Source organism: Suncus etruscus, chromosome 5, assembly GCF_024139225.1.
Source record: "Suncus etruscus isolate mSunEtr1 chromosome 5, mSunEtr1.pri.cur, whole genome shotgun sequence".
In the NCBI taxonomy this organism is placed as follows: Eukaryota; Metazoa; Chordata; class Mammalia; order Eulipotyphla; family Soricidae; genus Suncus; species Suncus etruscus.
In genome coordinates, this window is record NC_064852.1 from 36,733,639 (window position 1) to 36,756,341 (window position 22,703).

General features: G+C 31.2%; 1 protein-coding gene across 1 annotated transcript in view; it reads right to left on the reverse strand.

The window, feature by feature from the left end:
• Positions 1-8,864: 8,864 nt before the first annotated feature.
• The window catches only part of LRP1B (LDL receptor related protein 1B), a 1,191,264-nt gene continuing 1,177,425 nt past the window's right edge, over positions 8,865-22,703 (reverse strand). Inside the window, 4 exon segments of the mRNA XM_049772845.1 lie at positions 8,865-10,506; positions 11,884-11,982; positions 14,900-15,044; positions 16,424-16,514. Coding sequence (XP_049628802.1) covers positions 10,366-10,506; positions 11,884-11,982; positions 14,900-15,044; positions 16,424-16,514 — 476 coding nt within the window. The 3' untranslated portion in view covers positions 8,865-10,365.

A 22,703-nucleotide genomic window follows, 5' to 3' on the forward strand; every position in this document is an offset into this window, starting at 1 on the left:
TTAATTAGCTATCAAATGAGTAGGGAAGCTGTTTGTCTAGATTTTCTTTCTTTGTACTAATTAATTGGGAGTCAAGGGTCAGGGTCTTGTCTTACAGAGTCCATTGAAGACATTAATTCAAATATTTATATACATACCCTTACAAGTATGGGATTCAGAGTTCACTTTACTCTCTAATATAGGCCAAAAAGACACATTTGTATGAATGTACTGACATCAAGCTGAAAGTATTAATGATGGTAGTGAAGTGAATATTCAAAAAGACTTTCATTTTCTGTTGTAATATTTCAAATTAATGAGTTGTTTTAAAAATCATTAAGCAAGAAGGAAATAAATCTTTAGGCAAGAAATTATATCATAAATGATTTTGAACATAATTATAATAAAATAAATGACAAATAATTTAAAATTTGAGGAATACATATAAAAGAAATTAAATGTAGTTTTGAGACACTATTCTAAATACCCCTATACTTTTGTTTAGAATAAAAATATATCAGACCAAAATTTTTTTAACTTTAAACTTTATATTTTCCTTTGTGTTAACTTTTTTATCAGGATCTTTGATCTCCACATTCATGAACACTATCCTTGCAAATATTTTAAAATTAAAAATATATTGACTATGATATATTTTAAATTTTATTTTACATTTCATGTAAATGCTTTTAGCTTCATTTCAATTTTAATTCTATGAAATTAAAAGCTTGCATTTGCTAAAATTCTATTTCCAAATTATACAGTGGCTAATATTTCACTTATGATAGATATCACATAGTAGAAATTGGTGAGTATTCTGAAAAGAATGAACACTATCCAAGATTAGCTGTGAATGTGCACTACAATCAGATATGCTTAAATGAGAAATTTTAAACCCTACTTTAATGAGCAGATCAACTGCTGAAAAATAAATGCTGATAACTACTTTGACATATTTGATAAAGGGATCATATCTAGCAAAGAATACTAGTTTTATTACAAGTTAAAAACTTATAGTATAGTTCCTGTTATCTGTCACTTTTTCATTCCTCCATTCATCATTTACAGTGAATGAAGTTAAGATGAGAACAACTATTGTTGCATTCATTTAAGTCTAGTTCTTTTGGGGGGCATACCCTGGGGCACTCATGGGTTATTTTTGGTTCTGTGCCCAGAGGTTACTTCTGGCAGGATCAGGGGACAATATGGGATGCTGGGGATCTAACCCAGCTTGGCCACATGCAAGGCAAATGCCCTACCTACTGTGCTATTGCTCTAGGCCAGGGGTCTGCAACCTTTCAGACATAAAGAGCCACTTGGACCCGTTTCCGAAGGAAACTGGGAGCCGCAAAACCATTGCAACATTTAAAACAAATATAACACTGCATATATTGTTTCTTACCTTAATGCTATATACGTCACCAGGTACGGCTGCCTCCATTGGCTCCGCTCCTCAGCTCCGCCTCACTGCTATAGATATAGCGGAGAGAAGCGGAGCTGAGATTAAAGCAGTATTTTTTTTTTCTGACATCGGCTCCGGAGCCGCGGCAAGCCTTCAAAAGAGCCGCATGCGGCTCCGGAGCCGCAGGTTGCCGACACCTGCGTCTAGGCCTTGATTCATTCTTTTTTTCTAAACAAGATTTTTATTAAATTATTTTATTTTATTTATTTTATTCTATTTCTTTACTCATAATAGTTCTAACATAACACTCATGACCAGTGAGCCTGCTTCCCTCCACCAATGTCCAAAGTCCCTACCCAATAAACCCTTAACATTTCAAATCTTAAACTCACTATCATGAAATCTTTCTCTGGTTCAAATGTTTTTGATCATGTGTTGCTCCTTTACAGTATTTATTCTTAATTATCTTTACTTGAATCACATTTTCTCTAGAAGGCAGAGAATGCTTGCTGAAAGTCATCCAGATATTTAGTATAATTACCCAACTTGTGTATTTAAGAGCCAAGAGAATAAATATTTGGTAGAATTTTGTTTGTACCAGATCCACTTAAATATAAACTTGGCTCAGATAAACTAATGCATCATTTCTCTCTACAAGCTTCCATTTGATGATGTTCAGCGCAGCTTGTTTTCTTCATAAATTTATATTCTATATATAATGATACTAAAAGATTCTGAGTATTTCATTTTTCCATTGTAAGCCTAAGTCTTGTTATTGTCAAGTAATTATTTAGATACTGACTAAAGATATGTTTGGCCATTAAAGCCTTTTGTTTTCACTTAAAAGGATGGGATAATTGACACTTTTTTTGGTACTGGTGGAGTGTTTCACCTTCTTTCTCTCCTTCATCTCCCAAATCGATGATGAGAGCCTCTAGAAGGATTCTGCCCATTTTGGGAGTATTAGACTCTTACCCCAGTTTATTTATCTTCTCTTCTTCAGGCAAAACCACGCAACTTGAACTAGCTAGTCCTGCCTACAGTTAGAGGGGGAGATAAGGGAGGCATCGAGACCAAACAGGTGCAAGACTACTAAGTAGGAGGTTGGATACAGAGGGGACCACATATTCTAGCCGCCCTGGGGGTGAGGGAAGAGGAAATGAGAGGTTGGACAAAAACGGAGGGGTAGGGTGGACAATTTGGTGATGGGAATCCCCCCTGATTTTATGTAAATATGTACCTAAAATGTTATTGTCAACAATATGTAAGACACTATGATCAAAATAAAAATTATATTAAAACAAAAACAAAAACAAAACAAAAAAAAAAAAGGATGGGATTCCAAGACTGAGAAATAATTTCCTGTTAAAATTACATAAGAAACCATTTATGTACTAACTACATGCAACTACCAAGTTCTAAATGATACCACATACTACTACATGAAAGCATGAGACAACATAAGAAAACTTCTACCCCATTTTCTTTTTAGGACATATATAACTACTACAGGACATCCCAAGCTAACAGCCAGTAAAAAAACTGAGATGAAAATCTCAGCTTTGCAATGGTAAGGAACTGGAATTAGTCATCAAGTAGAACATTTCTGGAAGCAGGTCCTTTCCAGATCCACTGATTAGATCCAACTTCTTGACTTTGGCCTCTTGAATATATTGCCAAGTCAGGATGAACTTGCAGATAATATTGTTTTAAGTAAATAAGTTTGGAAGAGAGATGGGGAGTCAAAATGTGAAATAAGAAATCCAATGTTGATGATAAATTTCTGTGTGCATAATACTGTGTGCATGACATCTAAAGACTGATAATATGGACTATGTATTGGAATAAACAATACTGTAGGAAACTATTCCAAAACTAGCAATTCCAATAGGTATAAAATAACTATATAAAATTATATAAAATTTGGAAGTTTCCAAAGTATTAGTAAATAAATTTGAAGTACAAACCATTAAGTGTTCTTAGGTACACAAAGCTATTTAAAGAGATATCTTTTCAATTATCAAATAATGTTTCCGATGAAACTGCTTACAGTATATGTGGAAAGGGAGTGTAATTTGTGTTTATTTATTATCAAACCTGTAACTATCTTCAAGAATAAAAGGAGAAAAAGATAAATATTAAGATTATTTGTGTTGGGGCCGGCGAGGTGGTGCTAGAGGTATCCCCTGAGCAACAAACGGGTGTGGTCCGAAAACCAAAAAAAAAAAAAAAAAAAAAAGGATTATTTGTGTTTGTGTGGTTAAGAAAAGTAGAGGCCAAATGTTAGTACAGTTGGGGCTCTTGTCCTGCATGTGGAAACTAAGGTTCAATCCCCAAAATCCTAAATTTTCTTCAAACCTGCCAGGAGTAATTTCTGAGCACAGAATCAAAAATAAGTCCTAAATATTGCTGGTTGTGGCCAAAAACAAATACAAAATTATAAAAACTAGTAAACAAAAGCCAAAGTAAAGAAGACTATAACCTAATAACAATAGACTTTATTTTTGGTGTGTGTATTTGAAGAAGAAATCCTGGACAAAAATAATACAGATTAATTTTTTTAAACTAACCATCTGTTTTCTAATAAAAAATACTATAAAAACTCACTTCAGAATACTTAGTTGAAGTATTACTCATTATTCTTTTGAAAAGATGTTTTAATTAATGTTGACTTATGTTTATTTATTTAGTAAGAAATTTTCTAAGAAATTAAATTTGTATGATCTCAGACATCTTTAACATAATCTTAACTATAGGAATATCAGGAAATAATGAACATTAAACCTAATATTGGAGGAAATGGAAAAGCCCCCAAAATGCATATTACATTGATATGTCATTCATAATAAAGACCTAAAAGAAATATATGTATTTAAATGAAAATCTTAAAATATAGCACAAGAGGGCCCGGAGAGATAGCACAGTGGCGAGATGCGGCATTTGCCTTGCAAGCAACTGATCCAGGACCAAAGGTGGTTGGTTCGAATCCCGGTGTCCCATATGGTCCCCTGTGCCTGCCAGGAGCTATTTCTGAGCAGACAGCCAGGAGTAACCCCTGAGCACCGCCGGGTGCGACCCAAAAAAAAAAAAAAGCAAAAACAAAATATAGCACAAGAAAAACTTTTCTGTAAGTGTACTTGTTATAATACCCCAATTATGAGATTTTAAATGAAATAAAATTAAAATATTCAGAAAAATTCATGTTTTAGAAAGATAAACATAAAATATTAAAACAACTGGAAATATTCTACATTATTGATAAAGATAACAATTACTTCAATTTAAAATATCATTTTCCGTTTACTTCCTATAGACTTAACTTACTCCTACGGTGTTCCTCCTTACATGGGAGTTCCTTCTTTCTCTCTACTTTCCAATAAACATTTTTTAGCTTCTAAAAATCAAACAAACAAAACAACAACACAAAAGTTGATGCTATTTATCAAGAAATGTGACATTTTTATGGGGGGTGGACACACCAAACAGTTCTCAGTAATTACTACACATTTGTACTAAGAGAACTGGTCGAACTCAGGGAGTTTATGTAGTATTAGAAATGAAGGGGCTTGATAACAGCAAGGTACATGCCTTACCAGATGCATTATTTTTCTGACCTGTTGTTTTGTTTTAATTTTAAATTTGGGACCACACTCGCCACTCCTCAAGGGCTATTCTTAAAAGCATATGGGGTTCTGGATATAGAATTGGGTTTGAGCTAAGACAAAGCAAGCATTTAACCCTACTATCTTTTTAGTCCATTGAAGTCTTCATATATTGTCTCTCTATTACAAAAACTCTTTTTTCAAACTGTTCTCAATTAAATTTACTATTTATTCTTTGAAAGTTTTTTCCTCACTCAAACCTTTTAGATTATTGACTGAAATTCTTGTTGTCTTGACTACTGACATAGATTAGAGCAATTATATATTTGTTTCCAAAATTATAAAGCATAAATAAATCAGTAATAAAGTTGCTCCAGGAGGCTCATAATCTATGTGTTAAATCTGCAGAAAAAATATAGCTGGAAAATTATCTTCCTGTGAAAAATTACTAAAGCATTACTTAAGTTTTGCTTAAGTTCATTGGTATATTGAAAATTTCATGCGAAAGTAGCTGAAAAACTGTCACATAAAATGAGAACATTCTTTATACAGAATTTATCAAATGGGGCATCTTTGGCACATTTTTTTGATTATTAATTACTTTAGATGCAAGAAATTATGTGTTTCACTTGACACTTTTTTTGCAGAATAAATTGCAGCCATTTACCTATAATACTACTTCAGGAAATTAAAATCTGAAAAATAATTTCACTTTTTTAAATTAAGATTCTGTCTCTGGATGTATTAAAGTATGTGATATATTAGCAAAGACATTGGTAGTAGAATTAAAGCATGTATGATGGTTGATTATTGTTTCTTTTTTTTCATGTACCGATTACATGAAAGAAAGGATGGAAATATTTTTAAGTGGGTAAGGGTGTGATATTGCATGTATAGACATGCTATCTTAATATCCAGTACATTCAAACTCCTTTAGGTCTATCAATTATACATTCTGGAGGCCTCAGAGTCTTTCTGGGTAGCCCTGCTGGCCTCTAAATAGAACCTGCAAGTCCAAAAGTGGTCCTCAAAGTTTTTAAACAGGAGGCCAGTTCACTGTCCCTCAGACCGTTGAAGGACCAGACTATGTGAAAATAAGAACTATGAACAAATTCCTATGCACACTGCATATATCTTATTTTGAAGTGAAGAAACAAAACGGGAACAAATACAATATGTGGCCCACAGGCCGCAGTTTGAAGACCCCATCAGAATTGAGCATTGAACCATTTGGCTGAGTTGTTCAGATATAGGATAGTCCCTCTGAGGTCCTTCTACATAGTTTGAGGACTCTCCCACAAACAAACTCATTCCTCCTCAAAGAAAGTAAAAACAAAATTAAAATTAGTTATGATTGTATTGTCAATGTCCAAAATAAGTGTTAAATATATGTTTTTTTAAAAGTTACAACTTAAAGAGTCATGGTACAGAAGATAAGGCACTTGTCTTGCACATACCCAAAGTGATTAGGTACAAGCACATATAGAATATCTTATCCCTACCCCCACCCAGCAATGGCAGAGTGACTCTGAGCTCAGAGCCCAGAGTAAATCTTGAATACTGCCAGGTATGCCCCTCCCTTACACTGCCCTAAAGGCAAAACAAAATACAAGCTAAATTTTAAGGGTTCCTATATAGATGACATAATCTGCATTAAATTTAAGTAGTTCAGCTAATATTAAAATATAAATAAGATGGCAGAATTTATAATTGGATATAAGGTGAAGAAAACTGCATTCAAAACCATACTCTTTTCAAGTCTTAAAATATCTTTTTTTCTTGTTCTAAACACACAAGCAAGATTACATTAGAGTTGAACTTAATGAATAATATTCTTAGAGTGGAATAATATTAACACCTAGAATAATCTGAAAATCTAAAAAAATAAAAGAGTAAAAATATACAATGGTTTTTTTTAACTATTTCCTTAATCACATATGCCAGTTTTCCTTTTAGGAAGTTAGATATTATCAGCATTTTGTATAACATAATTCATTTGTAGTTGCAATAATATTCATTAAGTATTGAATTTCTTTATATCTGCGTCATCAAATGTAGAAAATAACAAGTCTAAAAGAAAAGCACAAGCTTAAATCATACCCAAGACCAACAAAATAAGCATATAATCAGACACAAAACAAAACAATAGTCAATGATATAAAAATGATAACAAATAAAACATATTTATATAACTTAAAATAGTCCAATTTTTTGCAAAATCGAACATGTTTCTAAATGCATTATTTCTTTCAATAATGACTTCCTAGAAACACATAGACGCATTACTAGCATCCAAGTTCTATAACTCATGCTTTATAACATCATATAATTAAGACCAAAACTTGGAAATAGCATTAGTGTGGCGATAAGGGACCGTTTTATTCAGATTCAGCTGTTTCAGCTGAGAGTCATTTAGTAGTGGGCAAAAGAACATAGCTCTAGATCAGCAGTTCTGAACAAGGGCGATTTTGTTCCTCAGAAGACATTTGGCAATGCCTCCAGCCAATTTGTTGTTTCAACTTTGGAGGTGCTCAACACTCTGAGTAGACAGCTGGCCAGAATGCTGCTTAATATGCTATATCCTATAAAGAACAACCAAGAATTACCTAGCAGAAAATGTCTCAGGGTTGATACCTTTGCTTTGGATGAAAAGGCACTTAGGTGTGAAGAGAGTTTTACCGAAGTATTCATTTAATAAAGTATGTCCCATTAAGGTTTGGGGAAATATTTTAGCCATTACATTTATTAAAGAATGTTTATTATGGAAGAGAATTATATACCTGAATTTCTAGCATTTATATGTATTTTTGCAAAACCAAATTGAAATAGAGCTAGACATACATAGAGAATAAAATAAGTCCGAGTAATTTAAAAAACTGTTTTCTGAAAGACTGACTAAATATGAAGTATCTGTAAAGATGCTTTAGACTCTGAGGTGGACTTGAACATATCAACATGAAGTTGTGAAACCTAATGTAGAAATGAACAATGTGAAAATAGAGACAAATGTTAAAATAAAAGGCATATTCTCATCTTTTAGGGCTCTCTGCTCATGAAAGTAGATTATATAGACTCATGTCATGTAATTATATTGTTTTATATATAAATTACTGGCTACTAAATTGTACTAATATTAACATTTGAATTTATGGGTTCTGTTTCTTTCTAGTAACAATTTTGTTTCATCTTTATTTCTCATTTCCCTTCAGGAAATATAATACAATGGGATGTCTAATAAATCAGGACTTTCCTATATTTGTTTCTCTACATGACTATATAAAAACATTTAAAAATGTCTTGAATATAATATTTAAATCGTATCAAATAAAACATAAGATAAAGAGCACTTTTTGAGTATAGGAATAGTTAATCAAGCTTTGGTTGACTTTAACACAATGACATTACTGTGTAGCTAACTTAATTTTCTTTCCATTGAAATATGGAGTAAAATCAACTGTTGAGAAGAAAAGAGTACCTGTAAAGGAGATGTTTAGAAGAAATAAAAAAGATATTTTTTCTATTGTGCTTTGAAAAATTCATTGAAATCAGTTTTTACCCAGAAGTATGTTCTGAAATAGTACTGTGTTTCATATTTACTAAAATAGTTTTCTAGGAACATTTAGTTATATAAAGAGGACTTTCCTTACTTTTAAAAACTACCCAACACAAGTACTTAAATATTTAGAATTTCATTTAAATAAGTCAGTCAACAATTTTTATAAAGTATTTAACACTTCATTGTAGAAACATAGGCAAAATGACTATTAAAACCAAAATGAAAAATACTGCTCAATTTAAAAAATGTACTTAAACAAGAACCTGAAAAAGTTTATGATATGCATAACATTGTTCAAGCAAAATTGCACTAGTATTACATAAATCAATAGTTTAGAAAGGCCTCAATATGGCAAAGTTTAGAAATAGGTAGTATGCATGCACATAGTACAACAAAAACTCTTTTTATAAAACAGCAGGTTTTTTTAATGCTTGTACAAAGGAGAAAGAGCAACCACAAACATATTTCATCTGTTAGGTTAATACATTATGAGAGCTAAAAGTCAGTCAGGTCTATCAGAGGAACAAAAAGCCCTCCATACTTGTGAATAAATCTTTTGTGCCTTTAAAGATATTTGTATAAAATGCTATTTTTTATGCCACATAAATAATTTGCACTTGTTTTAATCAAAATCTGAAAACAAACAAGAGTGAGAATTGTTCACATATTTTGCATAACCCAAACAAACTAGAATGCCAGCATTACTGGTCAGTAATTGTACTCTTCATCTTTGATCATGGGCAGATGATAGTTCAAAATTTATATTCCACTTTGAGAATTTATTTTGGATAGGTAAAATAATTATTCATGTTGTATATTGTAAATCTTTAATGATTTTTTTTTACTACTATGGTGTTTTGTTTCTTCCTTTTGACCTTGCAAAGAGAATGCTTTTACATATTTGAAATTCAGCCATCAATTTGTGTGCTTATATTCTTACTGTTCCATGAGGTAAAGGTAAGGTTTGGGTTAATGCTTGTGATTGGGAAGAATTTTATAAGATATGATTACCCCAATGCTCTTTTGTGCTCTAAACTCGCTATTTACCTCAGGACTGAGGAAGAACAAAGGACCTTATTCCATAGCAAGCTGGTTTTGTTTTGTTTCACACTCAGTTAAATTTTTTTTGCTATGTTCTACCACCTAAATATAACTATTGTTTACAAGGTGTATACACTTAGTATATCACATAAAGTCCACTAAATTTTGGAAAACATAGTCATATGTGTTCATGCAAATTATTCATTTATGTATTTTTAAAAGATTTCCTCAAAATTCTTACCTATCTCTTGCCTACCTACGACTCATTTCAAAGCAGATGTTTCTTACTTTGTGAGGGAGGGCTATATATTTTCAACAGTCTGAATCATTATTAATGGGCACAAAGAAGAGAGTTTAGCACTTAACAATTCTTCCATCAGTTTAAACAGAAACATAAAAAGACATTTTATTTCTGCTTTTTGACCGGATAATGAAAAAGTGCAGAGATTATCTTTGTTGATTAAGTACAACCCAAAAAGTTCATATAAAATAGATTGCTCATATTCACACTACAAAGAAATTATGTTGTTTGTATTTTAATAAATTCAAAGGTGTGTCATATCAGCAGCATTGTTGTAAATTGTACTGTAGTGCAGTTCTTTTTCATAAAAATACCATACAAATGGTCAATCAATAGTCATCAGCAAAAAATAAAAATCAGAAAACAATCAGGATAAAAGATAAAGAGGTAATGCTGATGCCAAAACAAGTATAATACTGTTGGAACATACAAAAGTAATCCTCATATTTTATACATTTATACAGCATATAAAAGTTTTCACTGATTATGCCACTGTCTCCCGTATCCCAATTTCTATTTTCTTTGGGAGCAGTTCTTTCCTTTCATCAACACTTCCTAAGGAGTTTCGACAGTGTTGTCCGTCCAGGTATAATTTTGCATATACTGGATTGGAGTAATTTGTAGGCTAAAAGAAAAAATATAGCATTATTAATTTTGATCACATGATTATCTCACTTTTAAAGAAGCCTACAGTTTAATATTAGCAATATTAATATATAAAATAAATCAATTTTACTAAAAAGCAAATGCTTACATTTAAATTATCCATAGATTTTTTTCCTTAAATTTATTATGAATTAGAAAAACACATAATTGTATGTTTTTCAGGTAACAATGGGTTTAAGAGGAAATTTAACATATTAAAATTGAAAATAGATATTCAAGAAAGCTATATGCACTGAAACTTTAAATACATATACATTAACCAAATTGTATGATTTCCAGTTTTGGAAGATTTCTTTTGACATTATTGCAATTACGTGCAAGATCCTTCAATAAAGTCATCTCAGGGGCCAGCGTGGTGGCACAGTGGTAGGGCATTTGCCTTGCATGCGGCTGACCTAGGGCAGACTGCTGTTTGATCCACCATTGTCCCATAAGGTCCCCCATGCCAGGAGCAAGTTCTGAGCACACAACCAGGAGTAACCCCTGAGCCTCACAGGTTGTGGCCCAAAAATCAAAAACAAAACAAAACAAAACAAAACAAAACAAAAAAAACCACCAAAAACCCCCAAACCAGTCATCTAAATTTTTCATGGTTATCACTTTTTAACTGAAGTTAAATTATCTCAGTGCAAAAGCAGTTATTATTATTTATTAAATGCAGCTCAAGCACTCCAAAATATCCTAGATTTTTTGTTTTAAAATGTATTTTCTAAGTATAACACACCAGTTTTAATAAAACAGCATTATAAACTTTGAGGCATGCTAATGAGACAAACATAGTACAAATGAGAATGAAAAACAGTTGATGGGAGAATGACACAAAGGAGAAAATACTCCCTAGGTGAGTTGTCCATATTTCATCTTTCTAAAATGAAACATGTACTCATAGACAAAGCAGTTCTATACAGGAATTACAAAAAATAAATTAGCCCATCCCATTTCTAATTTCTCAATATGATGACAAATTTTGGTACATATTAATTTAACTGGGCATCCCATTTGTAAATACTAAACAAAATCTCTATTATTAATCATTACTTTTAGATTTCTGGCTAGCAATATGACTGAATAGCAAATACTCATGTTTATGCTAAAGCCAAATACATCTCAAGTTCAGCAGGAGTTATTTTTTTATTCAACTTTCCTAAGAGATAATATGATTTATACATAAAATTACATGGAAGAACAAAAAACATCACCCCCTCTCGCAAATGCACAAATGTTTCAAAATATATTTTAATTAAACACTGAGTTGAATGAATGTAATTAAGTCATCTTGGATCATGAGGGAGTCTCAGATGGAATGGACATGGAATAATAACTTTTCTTCTCTCACCCCAGTTGTCAGTGGTCCTTTCAAATCAGAGTTTAGGTAGATGGGCGGCGCTGTGTGGGGAAGCTTGAATGCACTGGGCCCTCCCCCTATATACCTGGCCTGTACATAAATAGAGTATTTTAGTTTCTGGTACAGTATTATGGGATTATTTTTCATTTACATAAACCTATTTTATAATAAAAATGACAAACCCAGTCTTTTGCCCTGAGGCATGAAAAGAATATCCGTGATAACTTTTAAAAATAATTTCTATTCATGTAGAATCTGTGCTTAAGGTTGACATTTCTATTGTACCTACCTTACTGATAGACATGTCAAACATCTAGCATTTTTCATACATATCTAATTATTTAACAGAACCTGTTACAAATAAATCTTACCTTTGCTTAAAGCTCTGTTAAAAATGATAAACCGCTTTGAGGAAGCTCTGACAATTTTAATGACCCTGAGTATAATCTCTTTTGGGGCACACATATCTGACTATTTCAAGATATTAATACACACTGTACATTTTTACAAAAAGAAACGTTATCATGATATACAGAAAAAAAAGTTACTCCTACTTTGAAAAAAATTATGCTCAAGTCAGAATTACATTTCTTAATTAAGTTGATCACTAAGTTTCAATGCACTTTCTTGGTTTTAAGGGAATATTTTAATTAATATGAGTTATATGATAGAGTAGTAGTTTGTGTGAACTAACTGAAAAAATTAGATGAAACTGTATATTAATGAATGTACAGATTTCTAAAATATATATTACTGACTTCAAACAATGAACAATCATAACAATTTTAATAATGAAGATGATATCTTAAAAATTAGGACATTATTACATTTTTATTTATCACAATCCCTATTCATGTTAAAAATCTAAATTAAGAAGTACAAAAACAATGTAACTAAGTATTAGACAAATTATTAACTTACACATTAATTCCATTTAAAATATTTAATTTTGTTATTATTATTCAATAGAAAATTTAAATTTCATTAAATTATTTTAATTAAATATTTTAATTGTCTTATGAAAAGGCATTATAGAAGAAAAGTTTTTTATTTTAAAATAATATGACTTATCTATCATATTCTTCATTATTTTCAATAAAATTCATATTTGTTCATAAATATACACACATTTATTATGATACATTGTATACTAAATGAAAAACATTTTATTAAGTTTGTTTGATGTGGATCATTTGCCTTTCAAAATCATCTATAGCTATAAAGATAAATGTTTTTGGCTTCAAAAACAACAATTCTTGTTTACATTTTAGACTTCAGGAGCCAGCTGGAATCAGCCATCTAAGTCACATATAATGCAATTTTGGTCAATCAGTCAGTAAATTGATAAATAAATATTTATTGAGTATTATGTGCTGTATACATTAAAAATTTATTTGAGGAGCACTGAGGCCTAATTTTATCTCTCAAAAGTATGAAAATATTTAAATGCAGAACTATAAACCTATGCTCTTTTAAACACTAAAATTGGATCTTTCTATAACTGTAAAATTGATAGGAAAAATAATAACTTATAAAAGTATGCTAAACAGACCCTCAAAATTCATAACTAAATGCACCATATATGTATTCCTTGTAAAAAATTTTAATGTATCTAAATTTTAAAATGTCTTTTGCAGGTTAGAGTCATAGTACAATAGGTAAGGGCATTTGCCTTGCATGAAGCTAACTGGGGTTTGATCCCCAGTTTCCCATATGGTCCCCTCAGCACTGTTGGAGTGACCCATGAGTGAGACCCAGGAATGACTGTTGAGCACTGCTAAATGTGATAAAAAGTGCCTTTCGTATTCATAAATATATCAATCAATAGGAAAAGAGATTGTATACATAGACTTAAAAAAAGCTATTGCATTACTAAATTACTTAAGAGAAATAAAGTATATAAAAATGCTATATAGTATATAGTATAGTTTATAGAAATATATATTATATATAAGCATATAATATTATATTATATGTTATTTATATATAAAATGCATAAATCATATATCTAAAAATATAGAATTTAATTCATAGACAATTTCAATTGCAAAATAAATTATGAATTAAAAGTTTATAGTAATCCTGAAACACTTTATAATTAAAAAACTCATTAACATTTTTATAATGGTATAAAATTTTTTTCATGCAATAATAATAGAATAGTTATCATAGGAATAAATAATTAGAAATAAATTTAAGTTTTTGAAAGTCTAAAAAAAACTCAATGGGATCCTAATCAACTTTTTTTACTTTGAAACTATCATTTTGATTAATGTAAAACATTTGTACAAATATGGGGTTCTGTAAAAATTATAATAAAAAGGTGCATTTTGAAAAATGTAATTTCAATATATCATAAAATAAATACATATTAAGTGATTAAGTTGATAATTCCATTATAGTAAATGTATTTATTATTTCATAAAACATCTTATTTAAGATAATATATTTAAATAACTATTACATTTGTCAATATGTCACTTAGAAGTCTCTTTAAGACTGCTATAACAATAAACTAACAGGAACTTTAAAAGAGACTTTTACATTGTGTGTATTCATATATTCCAAATCAATAGCAAAGATATATAGCAAACATATATATTACATATATAGCAAATATTATAAAAGATGATATACAAAAAAGTCTATAAACTCTTATTAGAAAGAGAATATTATTTATAATAAAGCAATGTATGCTTCATTATTAAATTAATGATTTTTCTTTGTTGTATTTTTAGGTGTTTAAATCACAACATATTTGAATTAGATATTGAGTAAACTATATATTAAGTGAATATATGTTTTGAAAAACATATTATAATCAATTCATGCTCCAGGTGAAAGCAGTCCATTATTTTGTTTCATTTAGAAAATTCTATAATATTCAATGAATCTTAAGCTCTTTTCCTTAGCTTCAGCTAAAAGAAATGCATTATAAAAATTTATATCTAAACTACATACATGAAAATATGTTAGTTCTACTGTATATCACTTTAAAATGTATTACCTTTGTTGGATCAACCATAAAGCCAGGATCTAGAAGCCCTCCATCATTGTGATCATGGTCCACTTCATACATATTATAAGATGGATTGCCTATTTCTACATTTATCCCTCCATTGATAATAGGTTGTCTTCTTATTGTTTTTGTCCTAGAAATTTGTGGACATTAAATGTAAATGATATCACAGTAACAGCTTATGAAATTACCATATTTTAGAATTACTTTAACATAACTAATATAAAACTTTAAAATAATATGCAACCAATATAATTACAATAGAAACACAATGGAACAAACTATTTTTTTTTTGGAGGAGAGGGATCCCAAGTAATGCTTAGGAGTTTCCATACCAATAATTCAAGGTCAGCTATATATGACAGTTCAAAGTGTCCCTCAATGTGTGATCCCTCAAATGAAGTGCTCCGTGGACATAGTGGTACTGATTGATAGTTGGCTAAACCAGTAGAACTAACTGTACCATGCACTTTGAGGATCAAATTTGGTCCCTTCCTTACACATAGAACACATGTTCTAGAGTCCTCTCAGCTATCCTCTAGGAGTAATAATATCTTAATAAAATAATTTACTTTTTCAATCACTTATATTTTACAAATATTCACATGTAACATATTACCCCCAAATCACTAATACATTGTCTGAAATAGATTTGTCACTAGTCAAATATGTTTTCTTTTAAAGGGGGGACACACCATGCAGCACACAGGGGTTACTTCTGGCTCTGTCCTCAGAAATTACACCTGGTCGGCTCAGGGGACCAGATGGCATGCTAGGGAATTAACTCAGGTCACTGCATGCAAGGAAAACACCCTGCCCTCTGTGCTACTCTCTGTCCCCTACTTCCGTCCCCTCAGTCATCTTTTCTAATTGTAACTTTACCTTTATTTCTAAAAACCATCTGTCGGAAAACAAGAACAGCCTTTGAAATAGATAGTTCCCATCAGCAAACTCCTATATTTCACATTTAAAATAATTTTACATAGCTTTAAAATTACCTTGACAAAATGTTTGCCCTGGATAATAATTCATAGATATAAACATCTAGATAAATACTAAATATATTTATAACAATATATATTCAAGAAAATAAACAATTATACATAAAGTGAATAATGAGTTCACAATTTGTATAAGATGTACAATTTCTGACATAATATATATCCCATGTAATTCTATGGACCTTTACTAGTATATATAAGTAATTAATTATATGCTTTTCAGAAACTTACGCTGTTTTAAAAAAAGACAATTACAAATATAAAATGATGCAAAAAGTTTAATAACATGATTTCTTGTTAATTTTTCTCAAATATGAAAGTGGAGCTTTACCATTTCTTTCTATAGGGTAATAAATTTTTGAATTTTAATTATAGTACATTTATTATTTAGGGTTAAAATGGTTTCAAGATATTATTTGGCAGTAAACACAATTATGTTAAGAAAAAATACATGTTTTTTTTAATAAAGTAAAAATTTGTGTTTTGTATTTACTCTTAGTTTGGATCTTACCTTCTTTTTCTTTTACAAAGCACTAAACCAATTACTAAGGTAGTTATCAAAGTCACCAAGAGAACAAGAGGCACAATTATGGCAATGCTTCCTGAGAAAAAAACAGAACACAAAATATTTTTTAAGATTAATATTATTGAACATCTTATTATATCATGTTGTGAAAACTTCATACAAACATGACATTTAGCATTTATTACTAGTACACATAAATACATTATGTAAAATCATTTTCCTACTACATTCATGCTCTGATGATGTTTCTTGAAAATCTTTCATTTTTATAATTCATGTAAATTCTGACAACACCTGAGTCTACTGATTCCTACCACATACATTAAACCAATATAAGAATACACTAGAAATTTTGTTAATAGACTGACAGATTCCATATTTTCAAAATTTCACTAAATATATTCCCACTCTTAGCTTTTCCCTCTTGAGTTTAATATCTTTTACGACCATGAGTAAAGAGAACAAACTATGGCATTAGGACAGAACAAAAGAAACAACCATGTTGGATGTAGTCTTAAATATCAGATTCACAACATATCTTTAATTATAATTTGGATGATTTAACAAAATAGAGGGTAAAGGATATTTTCTTTCTGAAGTTTTAGCATTATGTCTGTGGCAATTATTATGCATTATAAATGATTTTTATAATTTTATACATATATAAAAATGGTTATATGCTATATAAATTATAAAATAGTATTTAAAATGGAATAGGAGATATATCAAGTAACTTCTTACAGAGAAACTGGGTCTTAGATTTTATGCACTTGAGCATAATAAAGAAGAAGCAAAATTGAGAAGACCTCTATTTTCCAAATTTTGGTTGGCAATAAGAACAAGTACCTTTTACTTTCCTTGAAAAATATACAAAAGAAATAGAAATTTTCTTGTTAATTTTGACTTTGTATGTATAATGGGGCAAGGGTGTTGGCTCACACTCAGCTGTGCCTAGGGTTTACTCCTGACTGTAACCCCTGGTAGATCTCAGGAAACCTTATACTATGCTGAGATAGAACAAGATCAGCTGCATTCAAGATTAGTGCCTTATCCATGTACAATCTCTCCGGTTTCTGATTTCTTTGATAGTCTAACCCAAAGTTTTAGATTTTATTTATATATCTCTATTTATACAAACTTAGAAAAAATATATAGCAAAGAATTTTGTCATGTATACAAAATGAGAACTAAAAATGTGGTATTTTTCCATTAAAAACAGAGTATTAAGTACTTATAAAGAACCTAGAGTAATACTTGCCAGCAAATAAGGATCTGGTGCACATGCAATAAATGCTTAATCTACATGAAGTAAGCAACTGGTTGATTTATCAAATTAGCTTAATCACTGATTATACACAGAAGTAGTCAACTTAATTGCTAACTGAAATTTACTATGGGTCCTTTGGAAATGGAAGACTAAGATATAATGAAATACATACGTTTTCTCTGCACTTGCAAGTCTAAGTATACTGTGATAGAACTAGAGAAAATAGGAGCTGCTTGGGACTTTTTGATAGACATCCTTTTTAATAGCTCTAATCAGAATATATAGGTGAGTTTGTCCATACTGGAGATGACTTACACAAATACCAAAATGCCATTATTACAGAAATGTCAAGTAAAGATTACCTGCCAAACTGGATTTTCAAAAATATGTTCTTTAGAAAATATGCCTTCTTTATTCAGTTCTAAATTGTGAAATTCATTTTATTTCTTCAGGGTGTTAATAAGACTATAGGATTTAGTATCTTATTGCCTCCCTAGTTTGGGGAAAGTGAACTTTATAAGAATGTGTAATTTATTAGTAATTAATGAAATGAGAGAATCTGGCACCTAGGATAGTAATTAACATTTGTTCAGAAATTTTAAATACCAATGAACAGCTTGGTTTCTCCATAAACTATGATTTCAACTATTGATTACAACTTTATAAATATCCTTATTTCACTATTTATTCCTGTTAAAAATTTTCAAAACTGGTAGGCGCATAATACTTACTATCTTGATTTTAAAGAGGATATAAATTACGTTTTCCTCAATTTTTCTCAATATTATATTTCTCAATATTATTTCTCAATATTATTGAGAAAAATCCATTTTACTTGTTCTTTATAGTTCTTTATTTTGTAGTGTAAATTGTTATTTATGCTAGAAAACAAATAACTTTATTTTTAAGTTTTCTTTTTCCATCACAGATGGCAGCTCCAAATTTTATACTGTAGCACTCAGTTTATGAGCCCCTATTTCTAATATGTTTATATAATCAATCAAGGTTACTGCAATAATGCATAATGTAGCAAATAAATAATGGGGAATAACAGTTTAGCATGTTTAATTTTTTTGTAACAATAATTTAAATTGATGGAAACACTTGGCAACAACTTATATTTTTAGCATGGTAAAATAGGTATTTCTTAAAATTACAATTTCTTTCCAGTAGTAAATATAGTAGGAAGTAGCACATTGTAGAACACAGTGGTCAGGATATACTACAGTTGACATTCTAGGCAATGCATTACTAATAACTTTTTCTAAGTGTTGAGGGAATATTTCAAGAACATTCTCACTGGTGATGAAGTAAAAGGGGTAGAGTGGTAAAGTTCTTATCTTGCCTGTGACTGATTCTATATAAAAATACTTTTAATATTGTTTGGAACCTATTTACACAAAACTATTCATTTAAAAATAACTTTATCATCAAAGTTTAATGTTGAAAAAAATCTCTTCTTTAGGAGAGGCAGTATAGCAAATAACAAATCAGTTGAAGAAATTCAGCCAATACATTTTTATGTATTGCTAAATTATCTATATTCAAAAGTCACCCTATTTTAATGAATGAATTCACTACCATTTCTTGCTAATTACGACTATTAGAAAACAAGTAAATAAGCCCATATAGTATAATAATGGTAAATGATACTCCCTTTTGAAAAACTGAGCATCACTCCTAAAACATAATGAAGGTGAACTCAAATAGATCTAGCACTTAGAACTAAATATATCTCTGAGAGCTGAAAGATGATGAGTCCTTACTATTCCCATGAAAGAGAATTCGGCTCAGTTAAAAGGACACAGATAGAAGTAATCGAGAAATAGAAATGCTGAATTTCTGGAAAAGGAATGAATAAGGAACAACAGTCTGAGTGAGGGGCAGAAGAAAAGAGGACTAAGATTAAGTGGCCAGAAAAGAAAACAAATGTGTCATGAAGGGCTCTGGAAAGCAAGTAAAAGAGTTAGACAGTTGCATTATTAAAAAAAAAGACATGTTGATGAAAATTTAGGAATGCATACTAGATAGGTTGTTTGCTTTAAATTAAAAGAGTAAGAAGAGTAAGAGCTATGCTTAAGTGTTGCTTGGATAACCAGATAGATTTTGAAGTTCTCTGTTTACAAAGGAAAACAAAGTGCATGGGAATGGCTTGCTGTTGGGGAGAAGTAATGAGATTATACTGGCATATGGTTATTTTATGAGCCTCTGGAATAGAAATAGCTAAAGACTGAGGGATAAAATAGATGTAGACAGCTATAGAAACATAAAGATAGAAAGATATCTTGTAGTATATTATGCATCTAAATGTATAAGATAAATGAGAATTGAAAATAAAAATTCGAAATTCATGGGGCCAGAGCAATAACACAGCAGTAGGGCATTTATCTTGAGCACAGCTGATCCAGGACAGACCTGGGTTCGAACACTGGTGTCCCATTAGATTCCCCAAGACAGAAGAGATTTCTGAGGGCATAGCCATTAGTAACCCCTGAGCATCACCAGATGTGGCCCACTAAAAAATTGGAGTTCATAACTGAGAAATAGATCAAGGCATTATCTGTTGCTGAGGAGAGTAAGTGCAAAACAATATATAGAGTGTGTTTACTATATCAGATGTAGTTAACATAATAGTGTCTAGGAACTTACACATATCCTGCTTGGGTTTAATCCCAGAATCAAATATGTTTCCCTGAACCTTGTCTAGGTGACCCTTGACCATAGAGATAGGAATAAGTCCTAAGCACAGATTGTGATGCAAATAAATAATAAAAAATGCATAAAAATATAGGTTAGGGAAACCAGAAGTCAATATAATGCACGTCAAGAAATATAAACCGTTTATTTATTGGTTGAATTTGTAGAAAAATATGATATATATATAGTAGAAAAATAATTGCTTTCATTGGACATGTGAATATAGTATTTTTTTTTTTTTTTGGTGTTTGGGCCACACCCGGTAACACTCAGGGGTTACTTCTGGCTATGCACTCAGAAGTCGCTCCTGGCTTGGGGGACCATATGGGACTCCGGGGGATCGAACCGTGGTCCATCCTAGGCTAGCACTGGCAAGGCAGGCACCTTACCTCTAGTGCCACCGCACCGACCCCAGAATATAGTATTTTCTTATATTTAACAATTAAAATTCATATTACAGATATAATTTTTGATTGCGATTAGGATGCTTTGGGGGGGGGAAGTAGTGATACTTCCCAGTAGAGTTCACAGAATTTAAGAATGTGACACTCTCAGAATGCTATTGAAGGCCTTATAGTAATATTTTCAGGCCAGGTAATGAGAGCTCCGTGACTACCAGAGCTAAACTTGTTGTGCTCAAGGAATTATATGGGAATTATGCTGGGAATCAAACTCAGAATCTTGTGTACATAAGATATGCACACTACCTCTATTAAACTATCTCCTGGGTCTAAGATACTTTTGTAAGTGTTGGTAAAATATTAAAATTATTTTAATGGCTGCATTATACACACTAGAGATAACTAAATTAGAAAAGAGGACAGGAAGTGCTTTGAATAAAGAAAGGAGTTCTGAAAAAAAAAAAGAAAAGAGGACAAAGAAAAGAGGAGACACAAACACCTAACATACTCTTTTGTCTCAATAGGTAAATAGAGCATCTCACATTATTTCTATACAAATGGTTAGTCCTCTATGTTAAACAGACAACAGCAGAATAATTTAAGTACTGACCTGAACACCATAAAACAAAATAAGATTATATAATGAATATTTATCATCCCAAGTTTAATATTCTTCAAAATGACTTAAGGCTGCTTTTTGAAGTAGAACCAAGAAAGATAATTCTAGGATACTAAATTTGCTTAATTTCACAGACTAATTTTTCAGAAACTTGATTTAGCAAGGGTCAGAAAGCATCTATTTAACGAGGATGATTATAATGCTGTGCAGGTTTGGAAAGGCAAATTACATACCCACTGACAGAAGTTAAGCTGGAAATGGTAGTGTATTTTTGTTTTTGGTTCTTGTTCTTGTAGTTTTGGTTTTGGGCCACACTCAGCAGTGCTCAGAGCTTATTTTTGGCTACTCTCAGGGATTATTCTTAGCAGTGTTGGGCAAAAATGAAACACAAGATAAGCACTCTGCCTTCTGTAATATCTCTTCAACAAGGTTATAGTTTTTGTTTTGTGTGTGTGTGTATGTGTGTGTGTGTGTGTGTGTGTGTGTGTGTGTGTGTGTGTGTGTGTTTGGGCTACACCCGACTGTGCCCAAGATACTTCTGGCTCTGTGCTCAGAAATTGTTCATGGCAGGTTCAGGGGAACATATGGGATGCCAAGAATCAAAACTGGTCCATCCAGGGTCAGCAGCCTGCAAGGTGAACACCCTACTCCTATGCTATCACTCCGGCCCCAGGATGTAAATTCTTGAATATTTCAAAGTCCAGTGATTGCGAAAAGTATCACTGTAAGTTAGTACGAAGTCTAAAAACATATTCATTTACTTTTTCCCCATTGTCTTATTAATTTAATTACTTAAGCAACATGGTTACAAATTTGTACATTGTTGGTTTCAGTCATAGAATTTACACACCATTCACTAGTGCACCCTTCCTAATACCAATGTTTTCTATTTCCCTCCCACCTCCACCTCTCTCTAGGACAGGCAATATCTTTTCTTGCCACTCTCTTTTTACTTTTCTGTCTACAGTATTGATAATAATTTTTTATCTCCTATTAAATTCAGTAGGCCTTTCAGATGAATTTTCTGAGTTTTCCTGATGGGGAGAACTAGTAACCCCACAGAATTTCATCAAGAGCCCCACTGGGGAAGCTTTATCCCTGCATGGAGTGTTGAAGAATTCTGAAGAGATATATCTGAAATTCATGTCATGAAACTGGAATTATATTCTCTTCATATTACTTGTCCTTAATATTAATTCCTTCTTCTGTTGATATTCACAGGCAACATATAGCCTTGATTAAAACCACTTTACTTGGATAATATTTAGCACCAAATCAAAG